The following is a 14,793-nucleotide window of genomic DNA, read 5'->3' as shown; positions in this document are numbered from 1 at the left end:
ACAGTATCCATACGTAGTAGTGGTTGTTAGGAAACAACTTTTATTTCTTCAGTCACCTGCTTTTTTTGATATTATTTTGTGTTTTCTATTGTACCCAAGAGTACACTTTTTCGGGCCGAATGTGATTTTAAAACGGCAGGCTTTCCACGCTAAGCGGCGAGCCAGCTCAAGTCAAGATCATGTCCTTCCCGGTGCTTTCCGCCCTGGAAGAGCTGCAGTGGCCCTGTCTCGTCACGCTCTTCATCGCCTCCGTCGTCACGGTGCTCGTATATCTCGCGCAGTGTCTTTACTCTGACCTGCGAGCGCGCGGCTTAGAGGCGCGCGCCGCTCCGGCCGTCCGCGAGGAGGAGGTGGACGCGGACGCGGACGCGCTGCTCAACTGGGCGCTGTCCCTGAAGAGCTGGAGGTGTCAGTGGAGGAGAGCCTGGGTGCGAGCGCTCAACGAGCGGGCGGCCAGTCCAGAGGTGTGTGTTTTCTCGCTCGCGCGCGGTCTCGCAGCATAAATCACACGTCGTGTTTGTGGAAAAGCCCCTCTGTCAGGACGGATTAATTGCTCAATGAGGTGAATTGTTGAGCAGGTCTCGGCAAACTCGCTTTCTCCTGTTCTCAGCATTCCAGTGTAATCCTGTTTCATTGTGCTTCAGTTATGACCATCTCTTCTGTTTTTTTAATAATCCCATTTTGGACAAGTTTGATAAGCCCTACGCTTATGGATGATAAAACATTAATGTTCAAAGCTAGTGATCCTGAGTGAGAGTTTTGTCTATTATTGCATGAACTTCTATGCCTTTACAATAGAGACCTGTCCACCTCATGTTCGAAGAGGATGGTCCGCAGTCCTCAGAGCTGGTGGTCAGTCATGTCACCAGCTTTAAGGCGTCACCTGAGCGCAAGGTAAGTGACTTGTGCCTTGTCTCAAGGAGAAATGGAGAAAGAGAAAAAAGGTTTTGGTATGAGAGCAGTTTAATACCATGTGATTCTTTTTTTAGAATTTTTTTTTTTTTAAAAAAAAAAAACACCATGGGGCAACCTGCAACCCCCCCCCCCCCCCTTTTTTTTTTAAATTTTAGCTGTGTGTATGCTTCTTGAGTAATTTTGGCATAGGCACTACATCACAGATGAAGTGCACTGATGTAGCACAATTAACATCACAGTGAAGGATATTGCTGATTTTCATAAGACCCAAGTTAGTCTGTAGGTATACTTTTTTCTGAAATTTTATTATGGAACTTTTTCCTCTTTTATTGCATTTAACCATGTGCATATGTACATGATCAGTTGCTTGTGTATCACTAAGTATTTGAACTTTGATCCCTGTGCCAGTGCCATTTCCTTTTTTACATAATACACACACACACACACATTTTCAGAACCGCTTGTCCCATACGGGGTCACGGGGAACCGGAGCCAACCCGGTAACACAGGGCGTAAGGCCGGAGGGGGAGGGGACACACCCAGGACGGGACGCCAGTCCGTCGCAAGGCACCCCAAGCGGGACTCGAACCCCAGACCCACCGGAGAGCAGGACTGTGGCCCAACCCACTGCACCACCGCGCCCCCCCTACATAATATTTTCATCATACAGAGTCCATGGCTGTGTACCTCACTGAAACTTGCAGTTAATTTCACTCTTTAGATTTTAAGATGTGAGTTACTTGACACTTTTTTGGTTACTGGTTTACCAGTGTTTACACATTTTCCCTTGCAGCGTTCCTGTCAAACTGAATATGTTTCGAAGTTCATTGAGGTACTGTAGGCAGACTTGAATCACAAAGAACTTATTTAGCTCCATTAATTACACCTAAAATTTTTTCAGTACAGCTTTGCCCTGCAAACCAGATGTACCTTTGGCTGTGTGTTCTGCATTTTTCTCAGGTACTGTGAGCAGGTAGTGCTACTTGCTCGTAAACACTCAGCAGGAGCTTATTTCTGCGTAGGCCCAAGAAGTTTGCCTTAAGGAGATTACATTGCAGCTCTAGGAATTGGCACACCTAAGCAGATGGAGTTTGAAGAAGTGATGACAAAGCCAGTGCTACAAATGGACTAACCATCTTAACACAAAAGGATTTTTTTTTTCCCCTTTTCATGAAAGGAGAGCCCCGCTGTTGGGTTGAGGCTCTGAAATGAGCCTAACGGCCATTCTTGGCCATTATATTGAGTGAAGCAACATAGTGTTTTGGGAGCAGGCGCTTCACATCATCTAATTGAGAGATCACCTTGCAGCTTTGTGTGAGACTGTGAGTGTGCAGAATGTGTTGTCCTTATCTGACACATGTGTGCATATGTAGTGCTTTTCTTTGTTCGTCTGCAGAACGTATGTTGCCAGGTGATCGGGGACAGGTTGCAGTTCTCCCTCTGTGTGTCACCCATGGCGACCACAAATGCAGGCCCCCTGAGATACAACATTACAGTTTCCCCCCTCCAACTGCAGGTAACTTTCTCATTTCATCTAGCTCTTTCCCACCAAACAGGAAAATGCTAAATTCTCACTATAATCCTTTGCTGAGCTTTGATGTTATGTTTCACATATTTACAGATTTCAGTCAGATGGTGTTTCTTCTCAGAAATGATCAATATTGGAAGCAGAGCTAGGTGTGTCAGGGAACAGTGGGGAAAACACCAGGAGCATATGTCAGCACAAACACCACAGCTGATCGGCAACACAAATCTTTTTCTGGGCTTCTCAGAATTTTCATAGTGACTGATGCCAGCATTTAAAACGTGAAACATTTTGACTTTGGAGCTTTTATTGTAAATGGCCATAAAATGTGTTTTGCACTCTTTGTAAGAAGAGAGCTGCATGGAGATGGATCAATTTGACTTTCCTCCATGGTTTTATGGGTTGAATGGTTGATTTATTAGGTATGATGCACTTTGCTGTGAGTCCACTGCTGCTTGCAGGGATGGCCTGAAGATCTTATTTGCATCACTGTCAGCTGCAGCGCACTTCACTGAAGTGCTCCAGGAAACTTGTGCAAGTACTTCAAGGTGCATTGTCATTTGGGAACTGCATGTCCTCAATGGGATTAGGAACTTTTTCAGTGAATGCAGCTTTTTAACCTTAGTGGGCCTGTTGGCAAATACAGCCAAGTGAACTGCAGTCAGTTTGATACAACTGAGAGGCTGAAAACACCGACAAGATCTTTAGTCTGCATTTTACGAGTTCGTTGACCCAATTCCCTGCATGCTGACTCTGCACTGTGCAGGCTGTACAGAGAGTCTGCTTCTGGAGGACTCTTTATGTGGACAGGGGAATCAGGATTGGGACAGCTGGTAGCATAATGGTTGGAGCTGCTGCCTTTGGACCCAAAGGTAACAGGTTCAAATCTCATCTCCAGCTGTAGTACTAAGGCACTTGATTTAAATTGCTCTTGTAAAATTATCTAGCCATATAAATGGGTAAATAACTGTTAAGACCTTAACGTTGTAAGATCAGCTAAATGAATAAATGTACATATCACCATAGAACTGTCATCCAGGAAGAAAGTACCTATAGCCATAATCCACAGAAGTTTGGCCTGGCTATTTGTGGGAAAGGCAGTCCATGAAGGCTGGCAGTTTGCTTGAAGTGGCTGCATGCTTTCCTCTTGATTGGTTTTGCTCTGGACATGGGGCATTGCATATTTCAGCTATTAACAGTACCTGACATGATTAAAATAAGAATTTTTAAATTGGTTACTTAATTGTTAGGAACAACTGGTTTTTTGTCTCCGTCCCAGCACTGAGAGAGTCATTATTTAAGTTTATTCATTAGCTTCACTTTCATCTACAAAAGTCCATGGGCATTTGCAATATACTGTAGTATTAAGACTGTGAGTAACACTAGAAAAGTCCTTCTACTAGTTATTCTTTTGTACGGTATGTTTATGTGCACACATGCACTTTTGTTGTTTGCCTAGTGTGCTTTGGCTGTGTAACCCTGCCAGTAGCCACCGTGTTGTACTTGCATGTGTTTTAAGCATTGTATTCACTCTTTGTTTCATCATTGTGTACCTTTCTAGGCTTTTCATTTGCAGTAGGTGGCCCCAGGAATGTAATTTAAGTGTTTAATTTGACATAATGGATATAATTGTGCTCTGTCTTTGCCATTAATTTGGCTGCAGTATTTCCAATGCATCTGTAAAAAGTGCAATTTTTAAATAATTTCAACATTCACGTTCATGGTCAAATGCATCTGCCATGAATTTAACACTGGAAATATAGCAACCCTTTGGTTTTCTCTCAGTTGTGAACATCTGTAAAAGAAGCAGTTTTATTCACACTTTTTTCTTTGAGTATTCTGTGAAAATCATCACTTCAAGGAATGCATTTTATATTGTAGAAGTAAAGTATGTGATTTGTTTCCTATATTTCAAGTCCATCACTATATGGATATATCCATGCATGTCACATTACTCAGCTATAATCATACTGAGGCTGTGACTGAGCTGTCTGTACCTTGCAGCTGGACTTGCAGATGCGAGAGGCAGCAGGGGAGGTGCAGATTTCCTGGGCGTTGTCGCATCTGGACACATGGGACTTGCAGATGACACCCAGTCACACACAGGTGTGCTTTAAAATTGTAGCTGTGATCTGAAGCCACTCAGGCAGATTTTGCATGTGCAACTATGTGCTTTGTTGGAATTTCTGACTACTGTGTTGCACAACCAGTATTTCTGATTTTCAGGAACATTAAAACATTTAATTTTTCGTTTATTATGCAGGGATTTTTAACGGTATTCTACATTTCAGGTTTTAACGTCTGCTGATTAAAAACTGTGTTTCTAATCTCGAAAGTAGCAGCAGGATCTGGGAATATGGAACTTGTCCACACAGGCATGTGTGCTGCAACTTTGTGTATGTCTGTGTGTGTGTGTCTATCACAGAGCAATGCAGCAGCCCCCAGCATAGCAGTAGTCAAGGATATTGTTAGGCAAATCCTGTGTGAAGCCCACCCAATGGTGCTGCTGACTAGCCAGCCTGCACAGGGAGCAGAGCTGAAGGTGAGCCCCTCTCAAATACAATTAGTGTGGACCACAAGAATGCAGAATTAAGTATTGTATCATCCATTCCACTAAAATATTTTTGTCATTTTAATTCACATTTTTCCTGTGGAGGATGCATAACTAAATAAACATTTCAGCACATCGAATCTTCAGGAAAAAGTTTCATTTGGATATTCACTCATTGTATTATAACTGTACACTTCTGTACTTCTGTTATGTTCTTGCCCCTGGTATATATGCTGTTGTAGAGCAGTTTTCCAAACTGCTGTAGTTCAGTGCAGTAATGTGCTGACTGTCTTTCCTTATTATCCACTTTAGAGGACATTTAATCATCATCAGTGCACAAGCTCCTTTATGCCACACTCTGTTTGCTATATTTACCAGGAGATGCGAAATAAGGTCTCTCAGGTGGCCTCACCCCCGAAGCCCCCACGAGCCCATGACTGGAAGCTCCTGGTGAAGAACATCAGGGCCACAATTACCCAGGAGGATGGTGCTGCAGGTATGTGTTATTGTGGCAGAATGGATGGTTAGCATGAGGCCGCTAGGGCTGGAATTGTGTAATTTTCATACCGTCGAAGACCAGATGTCCCCATATGTGTGCTGCAATGTCTAATGAACTTATGACAATTATTGTGTTGTCCTCATGACTGAAGTGAGCTATAAGCGTGTTGAATATCTTGAGCATTAAATAATGTGTATATTGAATGTCATCATGATGAGATTTGCATCTTTTAAGCACACAGTCTGATGTAGCTTAATAATTACTGTGGCTGCAATGGCTCTGATGCTTGTGTGCTGGTTGTATCTAATGCTATTTAAGTTTGCATTATTGTTTCAGAAAATACTTTTTCCTCTTCCAAACAGAAATGAATTGCTACATAGTGTTCAGACTTTTAGTCCCTTGTAGCCTTTCCCCCTTTCTTCCTAAGGCCACCATGAGAAAAATTTGCTGTGGGCCTGAATTCAGAGTAGTACTACAGTAACATCCTTCGTCTTTCTTGGCTGATAAGTGATTAAAGCTCTTCTAATCCGAACAGATTTTCATGCTCATTTTTGTAGTCTCCAGTCTCTCAGTGGTACTCAGTTCCACTTGACTTTTCAGGCAGCATGAACTCCTACTGTGTTCTACAACTTGATGACCCTCCACAAAGACTATCCAGTCCAGTCTCCAAGAATTCCTGGAGCCCCTCATGGGACCAGCCTTTTATCTTGTGAGTACTTAATTTTTAGAACTGATGCTGACAGTCTCTGTCTACCAGATTTCACAGGTTGACGGTGTTGTCAACTGCTGTCTCCCTTTTTCTTTTTCCAGTGAGTTGAGTGGGCGATCAAAAGAACTGAAAATCCAGCTCCTGGATGAGGGGAAGCCACAGGAGAGTAAGTTCTAAAGCTACGATGCATTTAATTTGACTTAAGAGGATCAGGTGCAGTAAAGCTTGAGTAGTCAAATTCAGCTGTAGTCAGCTGAGAATAGCCATCCTTTGAATTTTTGAGGGAACTGCCTTCCACCTTTCAAAAAGTAACTGAGGTTTGGAGTTGACTTCAACAGGATGAATTAATTTCCTGTAAGATTCTGTTTATTTTGTGGTAGGTTCATTTTTGGGTGAGGTTGCAGTGCCTTTTGACCTGGTTAAGAAACAGCCTAAAGGACTGCAGATATTTACCCTCATGGTCAAAGACCATGTGACTGGCTCACTTTCTACTGAGGTAAATATGTGAATTTTTGTTCATCATCATCATTATTATTATTATTAGGTATTTTAGCTGTCTGCAAGTAATTTGTTGGCCCTTTCCACCCTCTATTAAGTTGACGTACCTGGAGCCCAGTGAAGTGCGGTCCTGGCAAACTCCCACCCCCACACCTGCCAAGAAGGTAGAGATGGACCGCACAGTAATGCCCTGCGGCACAGTCGTCACCACCATCACTGCTGTCAAATGCAAGCCAGGCCGGCCCTCTCCAGGTGGATTCCCTGCAGGTGCTCCGCTTTACTTTACATGTAATGTTCAAAGATTAGAGTTTTTTCACAATTTAAACTCGGAAGGCATAACTAGTGTTACACAAAGGTGTAATTTGCTGTTTTTTTCCCCCAATTTTCTCCCATATTGCATTTATATTTTCAGTGCTGTTTCACCATGTTGATCTTGTTTACTTTGATATAAAAAAATTTAATTTAAAATTCACCATTTTAAGCATTCTCCCTAGTGTCTGAATATTTGATTTCAGTGTCCTGAATCCTTTCTCTTGCTTTGTTCTGTTAGAATCCCCCCTTAAGGCACCTTGCAAAACAAAACTAGCTGAAAGAAGAGTTTCAGAGCAGCAGTCTTTGCTGGGCACCACCGTGAACAAGGCCTTGTCCTCCTCTGATACAGGTCAGCTGGTCTGTCTAGACTTGTTTTGAGGAGATTGCCAACATTCACATCATATGTCATCTGTAAAGTTACCTTTTGTTTTATATTCCCCTGCTAAGAAAGAGGTGCCCAAAGAAATGGATTAACCCAGATTACTAAAACCTTATCTGGGATATGTGTATGCATCATGCAGGGCATTTCACTCAAGGGGGAAAAAGAACCAGATTTGCAGCTTTAAGCACATATATGCAGTAATGATGTACGTGTGTCCTTTTAGCAATAATGCTGTGTCTTTACATTCCCATGGACAGGTACATTGACCAGAGGTGTGTGTGTGTGTGTGTGTGTGTGTGTGTGTGTGTGTGTGTTTCTCACTGCATTCCATCTCCTATGTCCAGAGCTCCTGATGCTGAACGGGACAGACCCGGTAGCAGAGGCAGCCCTCCGACAGCTCCATGAGTCGGCCAAACAGAAAATGAAGTCTCCAGTGAAAAAGAGCACCATAATCATTTCAGGAGTGGCCAAGGTACTCAGGGTACATTATCAGCTTTAGAAACCCATTTGTTAGTGCTCATCACAAAGTCACACAATTCTGTAGGAAATAATTGAAATAAGAGAAACCTCTGCATATTTGTAGATTGTATTTATCCACTTCAATTTTTTTTTTTTTGCACCCCTCTACTCAGACTCCCTTGTCTCAGGATGATGAGCTGGCACTCATGGCAGGGTATGCTGCTGCTATGGATGCTTCTATGGGGGGTAGTGGCCCCCATGACATGTGCATGGAATCTGTAGCCAACACTGGTCCACAGGACCCAACTGACCCTGTGGAGGGTCCCAGTGGAGCAGATGATGCAACACACTGGGACAGCAGGTCTACACAAGATGCAGACACGGACAAGAAGTCTGCTCTGTCCCTCTGTGTCTCAGAGACTGGTTCAAAAAAAGGGAAAGGTGAGCCACTGAAAGGCAGCTCAGTGTTTTTAGGGAGAATATAAAATTTGCAGATTCAACAGGAATAACATAAGGGTTCAAACACAATCACATTGTTTCTTGGTATTAAAGAGGAACCACAGTGACCACGACACTTGGTGACTGTTTTACATCCAGTTTACAGAGAAGAGCTGTTTAACAGTTACACTAGGAGTTCTGCCAGCCGTATGTATGCTTGCCAAGTTTCTTGAAGTCCATTGGAAACTTTTGAAATGATTTGCCAATCCCGTACATCTGCTGCGTAACACACAGATGGCATTGGACATTTCCGGATTTGAAGCAAAGTGCAGAAATGGAATGTCTGCTGATATCTCACCAATTCCCTGTGCATAGATTTAATTTAAAAGCTCTACGATTCAGTGAGCCACAATATTCAAGAGTCTTTTCATACAAAACTTCACATTTTAAGCCAACATGATGCAGACTGATGAAATATTATTTGAAGGTGTATGTTTACAGTTGCAAAAGAATGTCTATGAGCCCTTTGTAATTGCCTGGATTTTTGTATTTCTTTCTTTCTTTCTTTCTTTCTTTCTTTCTTTCTTTCTACTTTGAATTACTGAAATGTGGTTTGATTTTCAACTAAATCTGCTTAAACTAACACACAAAGAATTGTACTAATTGTTGATATTGAATATGTCATTTAAAGATTCACAGTCCAGGCTGGGAAAAGTATGTAAACCTCTAGGCTAATCACTTCTCCAGAAGCTAATTTGAGTCAAGTGTTCCTGTCAATGAGATGAGATTGGATGTACAGGTTGGAGATACCCTGCCCTATTTGTTAAAAAAAAAAAAAAAAATTACACACACACAAAGTTTGGAAGAATGGTGGAGGAGGTAGCATCATGGTTTGAGGCTGCTTTGATACCTCAGCATGCTGTCACAGAAGAAACAAAATTCAAAATTGTATTAAATTTTACAGGAGAATGCCAGTGTAGTGGTCCATCACCTGAAGGCTTTGTGAAAGTTGGGTGATGCAACAAGACAGTGACCATCAGGAAGTAAATCAAAAGAATGGCTTAAAAGAAAGTTTGCGCTCCGAAATGGCAAGGTCCAGACCCAACTGAGATTCTGTGGCATGAACTGAGGGGAGCTGTTCAAGTAAGAAATCCCAGATAGATCAATAAACTGAAAGAGTTTTACAAAGAGCAATGGTCTGATCAGCAAGTACAGGAAATGTTGATGGAGGTTAGGTTATTGCTGCTAAAGGAAGTTCTACCAGTTACAAATGAGAGTTTACTTCTTGTAGCCTGGACTGTGAATGTTTACGTGTTCAGTATCGACTAGAAGTACAATTGTTTTTGTGTTATTAGTTTAAGCAGATTGTTCTAAGCAGATTAATGGGACTTACATGAAGATTAGACCACATTTTATGAGTAATGCAGAAATCCAGCTAATTCCAAAGGGTTCACAGACTTTTTCTTACTACTACTTAATGTTGTGTATGAAACACCGTGGAGAGCAATTACAAGATTAAAATCACTTGGTGTTACTGAGGGACTGAATCTACTGACCCCAAATATTCCCTTTTGTCTAGTCTGTATGTGTGTAAATGTGTTTCAGATTTTCTTTTCATTGTCTCTTCATTCTGATGTGCTCATCCTTTGTTCCTTTCCCTATCACTTTTTTTTTCCCTGTTTTGCCATCTTAAGAGGAAACAAGTGCTAACCAGAAATTATTACCTTCCGAGTAAGTTTCCTGTTGAGCAGCTTCCCATTTTTCCGTAGAGTTACTGCAAATATAGTGTGTCCTAAAACTTTTATAGGCATTAATTCTCTGTAACCTTTAGAATTGGTTAGTTTTAAGTACTGTCTGTTTTTACACTCATTCTTTCAATATAGCCATTATCAAAATGGCTGTGGTATTCTGTGAAGTATAACTTTTTTTAGTATCAGGGAAGACCGTTACAATTGTGTAAAAGGGATCGTTTATTCTATATAGTAGCATTACATTTACTTATTTAGTAGATGCTTTCCTCAAAAACAACTTCCAGTGAACTCTATGTAGTGTTATCAGCCTACACATCTTACTCACCAAGGTGACCTACAGTGTTAGATATACTAATTACAAAGGGTCACTCATCCATACATGAGTGGAACACACTCTGTCTGTCACTCGCAGACTATAGGTGAATCTGAACAGCATGTCTTTGGACTGTGGGAGGAAACCCACACAGACACGGGGAGAACATGCAAACTCCACACAAACTGAGTGGAGATGGAACCCATGTCCTCTCACACCACCCAGGCACTGTGAGACAGTAGTGCTACTTGCTGTGCCACTGTGCTGCCCATCATTAGGTATAGTTAGTGTTAAGTATACCTAGTTAGTTTATGGATTGTCACGGACAGTGGTAGTATTTTATGTACCACTACAATTCTGACATTTATCCGCACTCTTCTGAGACTAGATGATTTTTATAACAAAACCAAGAAAGATGCTTAGGAAAATATTAAGGTCACAGTACAGGCCACAGCCCCTTAAAATACTAACAGATGTAACCCCAACTTTCATTATGTCTTGTAGGCATTGTTTTGACTTGACACATTTGTTTTCTTTAGTTAAAGATCTAGACCTCTGTGTGGCTTATAAGATGCTGGTTTCAAGTTCTGGCATGAACATGTTTATGGGAAACCAAGAGGCTTTGCATGGATTGATTAGTGGATTTGGTGGAGAATGTTCCAATAGCAGTGTAGTGTTGTACTTACTGTGGTAGTCAGCATAGGAGGAGGATGGGATTTTTTTTGCTCTTGATTCCCAGAAAAAAGACAGGTTAATCAATTGCGACACTTGAATTTGCAAGACTAACTCTACTTTAATGTCTTGCTCCCCACCTCAGGAAGCTTCCTGCACAAGAGTGCCAAGCTGTTCTTTCGTCGCAGACACCAACGCAAGGACCCGGGTATGAGTCAGTCTCAGAACGACCTGGTGTACCTGGAGCAGCCCACAGCTGTGGACAAGGAACGGAGGACCGCAACCCTCACTCGCATTGTCAGCAGGAAGCTGCTGCCCAAGAGCAAGAGCAAAGCTAATGGTTCAGCAGGCTAGCCACATTCCTGACCATAAGCCTGTTTTGTGGGTTTAGGGTCCTTGCGGAGCACACCTACCCCCCACCCACCCATTCAATACGGTGATGGAGAACCCATTGTGCTTCCATTTAAACATTTAAGCAGGATGTGGTGTGCACAGCAGAGAGATGCAGCGCAAGACACTTCAACCATTGACTTTATCATCGCTTGCAACAGAAGTGCTGTTGTCTTTATGTATAAGACCATGGCCTTTAAAATCTGTTCCACTGAACACATTGGTCATGCTATACCTGATACAGAATATAAAACTTGTTTGTTGATATCTATAGACTTGACCTGAGAGAAAACAAACAGGAAGTAGTATTGGGATGATTTGCACATTTTCTGGAAGAAAAATGGTAATTATAAGTTTAGCTTTGTCCAAGCTTCCTCTGTATGCATTAATACAAGAGCAAAACTTGTGTGCTAAAGTGATGGTTCTGCTTTACACATGCTTTGTGTATTATCTCAATGAAATTACTTTGTATCACAATGGAAGTTAAATTCTTAGGGACAAACCAGTCAGTTTCTATTGCAGGTTCTACCCTAAGGTCACATAAAAGGCAAATGGAAAGAATTTATTCATCAGTATATCTCATTGTGATTCCATGTTGATTTTAATTACATACATTTTACATAATCTTAACTTATTGTTATCTTGAAAAACTCATCTCACTGTCTTTGCTTTTATATATTTTAGGCGTCCAGAGACTCACGAGCTTAGTGAAAGCGAGGTGTTTTGAGAGGTGTAATTTAATTTAACAGAACACTCCTGCTCTGTCATTCGCTTGGTAAAAGAACATTGCTGGGCTGTTGAAAATCAACATCTGAATGTTCTTGCCTTTAATATTTCTTAATGCTTAACTTTATCATAGAAATCATATGCACCAGACATTTCCATTTGATTTTCTTATCACCCAGTTGCTTGTTCAGTTAAAATGTGGCTGAACAAACTAGAGGGCAAATGTTTGTAGAGAACAGGAAAAAAAACACTAATTGCCATAAGGGACAGTTTGTCGCTATCATATAGTTGTACACCTGTCATGTGACTTCTCATTTATACAGACACATTTTGGATGTAAATGGGAATTTTAAAATCCCTGATGAAAGGACATGGCTCTCTTGGTGGAGTGGCTATAATGGATGTGTGTTTTGTTCTTACAGGATTTTACCTACAGTAGGAATGCATTTTATGAGCAATGCATCAGACTTGCATTAAACAGGTTTAGACTATACTATTCCTTGAAAAGGCCTACTGAGATGATTTTCATAATTATAGCTCAGTAGTATGTTGAATTACAGTGGGCTCCACTTGAAATCTTGAACTTCATTGTACAGCCAGAAATCTGCTGTTTACCATACACTGGATCAAACCAGGTTGACATAGCAGCATTCAGTTACTGCCAGGGTGGGTGCTGCTCCTACATTGTATTTAGTATGCAAGAAACCTTTAATTGACTGTGTGAGCTGTATATGGATTTCTGGCTTTTTAGGAAGTCCCTATCTGTTTTCACTTGAGACCAGTGCGAAAGAGCATCTAATGACATTTAGCATGGATGGTTTTCGTTGCTTGCTGTCATCACTTGTACCAAACGAGTGGAATCCCTTTACTTTTGAAAATATGAACTGTACAAGGAGATGGAGCAGCAGCTTTGTGTTTACAGTGGGGGATGTTATGTAGTGCCTTTTGCAAGGTTTCAGCAGACGTGTAAAGGAAAAAACCTTCCCTATGCATGTTACCTGTCTCCCCAAAATGTGTGATTTAAACGGCAGCCAGGTTACAGGCTCCCCATTTGCATTACATTTTAGCAGTGGTGGATTAAATATTTACTGTTTTAGTAAGCATCCTGTTCAGCTCATTATCTTGCCACTGATTTATATGCAGAAACCAAAAATATTCAGAAGTCATGCTAATCCAGAAACTGAGTACATTTAAATCATGCAGACTCTTGCTGAGTCTAACAAATCTACCTGTAATGTTTTAGATTATTAAATAACTAAACGTGCAGATGGCCTGTAATGTTTAATTGCTTACTGGCATTTTATATTTGCATCAGTTTCATCTAAAAAAAATTAGATATCTGATGCTTCGTGATACAGATTGGTCAATGCAATGCAGGGACTATAACATCAGGACTATAATTTCAAGCAATAAATATTTAGTAAATAAAAACTGTGTAGTTGTCTTCATTCAAGCATCCTGACAATTTAACTGATTTTTTTTAATTGTTATTGGTCACATTTGAGTTTCCAGACTAATAATACATGTTTTGGCTTAAGTATTAATCAGGAAATTAGCCTTTGGGGTGAATAAGCTATTGCTTTGCATTAAAATAATCACAACTTTTTATTACTACAACATACAATATAGACATACCTCTAACCATGTTTGTGTCACAGACAGCCATACAATAGGAAGAATTCCAAGAGAGGTTAATATTTCATACAACAGTGTAACTGGAAGGTTTCCAGTTCAAATTCCACCTCTGCTGTAGTACTTTTGATTAAGTACTTTCAGCAGCACAACTGGAAGCTGGTGTCTTACATCTCCTGAGCTGCAAGTTTAGATGTGGGTTTTAATCTCGCTATGTCTCCGTAGAGTTTGCATGTTCTCACTTTGCTCTGGGTTTCCCAGATGCTCTGGTGTCCCTACAGTCCAACCAAAGACATGTATTTCATGCGAACTACTGATTCTGAATTGCCAGTAGTTTGTGAGCATGCACGTCTGATCTGTTATGTGAATTGGTCTAATCATGTATGTTATCTTGAGCAAAATATTTATTATTAAATATAAGCTAAATTACTATGGGCTAAGAATGAATAATAACTGATACAGTAAGAATACCACACTGCATGGGTATATCACTGTAAAATTAAGTTGTAAGATTATAATAATCATGTGGCACTTGGCGCTCTGGGTTTGGATGGGGCGAAGAAGGACGCACATGCAGCGTTCATAATGAACGTTTTGTTAAAACACCCGCATACAGAGAAATAATGATACTCTCAGTCTAAAGACCCTGTTTCCTCAAGGACATGTGTCTCAATACAACCTTCCCAGCCTACTTAGCGCCCCCAGGCTTTCTCCCCCAACACCCACAAACACAACCCCCCCCTTCACACTCCCCGGAATTCCCCCCAGTGGTTGAACACTTTATTTACAATTTACCCAGAATCCAACTATTTACCGTAGACCTGTTTCCCGCGGGTCGTTACAATAATAATAAAAGCATAGGGCCTACTGCAAGACATAGACCTAAAGCCAAAACTGATACGGACATATTCTCTAAGTTGGTTAGTCCAGTGGCTTTTTCTTTTGACACTGATATGAGGTTACGTCATCTTCGTGGTGGGAGAGGGCTGCGAGTTGGGAGTTGGGAGAGACTGGACACTTA

General features: G+C 41.2%; 1 protein-coding gene across 4 annotated transcripts; it reads left to right on the top strand.

Moving 5' to 3' along the window:
• Positions 1-13,542, top strand: c2cd2 (C2 calcium dependent domain containing 2). 4 transcript variants are annotated; one of them, XM_029251414.1, is made up of 15 exons: positions 1-464; positions 799-894; positions 2,312-2,431; positions 4,445-4,546; positions 4,866-4,982; positions 5,370-5,487; positions 6,091-6,199; positions 6,301-6,365; positions 6,580-6,695; positions 6,796-6,949; positions 7,248-7,358; positions 7,736-7,863; positions 8,024-8,291; positions 9,983-10,019; positions 11,170-13,542. In XM_029251414.1, exons 1-15 carry the CDS (start codon positions 180-182, stop codon positions 11,360-11,362), a joined length of 2,019 nt encoding a protein of 672 aa, XP_029107247.1. In that variant the 5' UTR covers positions 1-179; the 3' UTR covers positions 11,363-13,542. The 4 variants fall into 4 exon arrangements, with proteins under 4 accessions (XP_029107247.1, XP_029107246.1, XP_029107248.1 ...); XM_029251413.1 differs by having other exon boundaries at positions 6,796-6,964; XM_029251415.1 differs by lacking the exon at positions 9,983-10,019.
• Positions 13,543-14,793: the final 1,251 nt, after the last annotated feature.

This window comes from Scleropages formosus, chromosome 4 (genome assembly GCF_900964775.1).
Source record: "Scleropages formosus chromosome 4, fSclFor1.1, whole genome shotgun sequence".
Classification (NCBI taxonomy): Eukaryota; Metazoa; Chordata; class Actinopteri; order Osteoglossiformes; family Osteoglossidae; genus Scleropages; species Scleropages formosus.
This window is presented reverse-complemented; position numbering and strand designations above follow the sequence as displayed.

What these genes read in the sequence shown, in the direction of transcription:
- c2cd2 (XM_029251413.1), top strand. Translation starts at nt 180, where the DNA reads ATGTCCTTCCCGGTGCTTTCCGCCCTGGAAGAGCTGCAGTGGCCCTGT. An exon ending in CTGGCTCACTTTCTACTGAG is followed by an intron (nt 6,696 to 6,795) that starts GTAAATATGTGA and finishes CCCTCTATTAAG; the next exon opens with TTGACGTACCTGGAGCCCAG. An exon ending in TGGTTCAAAAAAAGGGAAAG is followed by an intron (nt 8,292 to 9,982) that starts GTGAGCCACTGA and finishes TGCCATCTTAAG; the next exon opens with AGGAAACAAGTGCTAACCAG.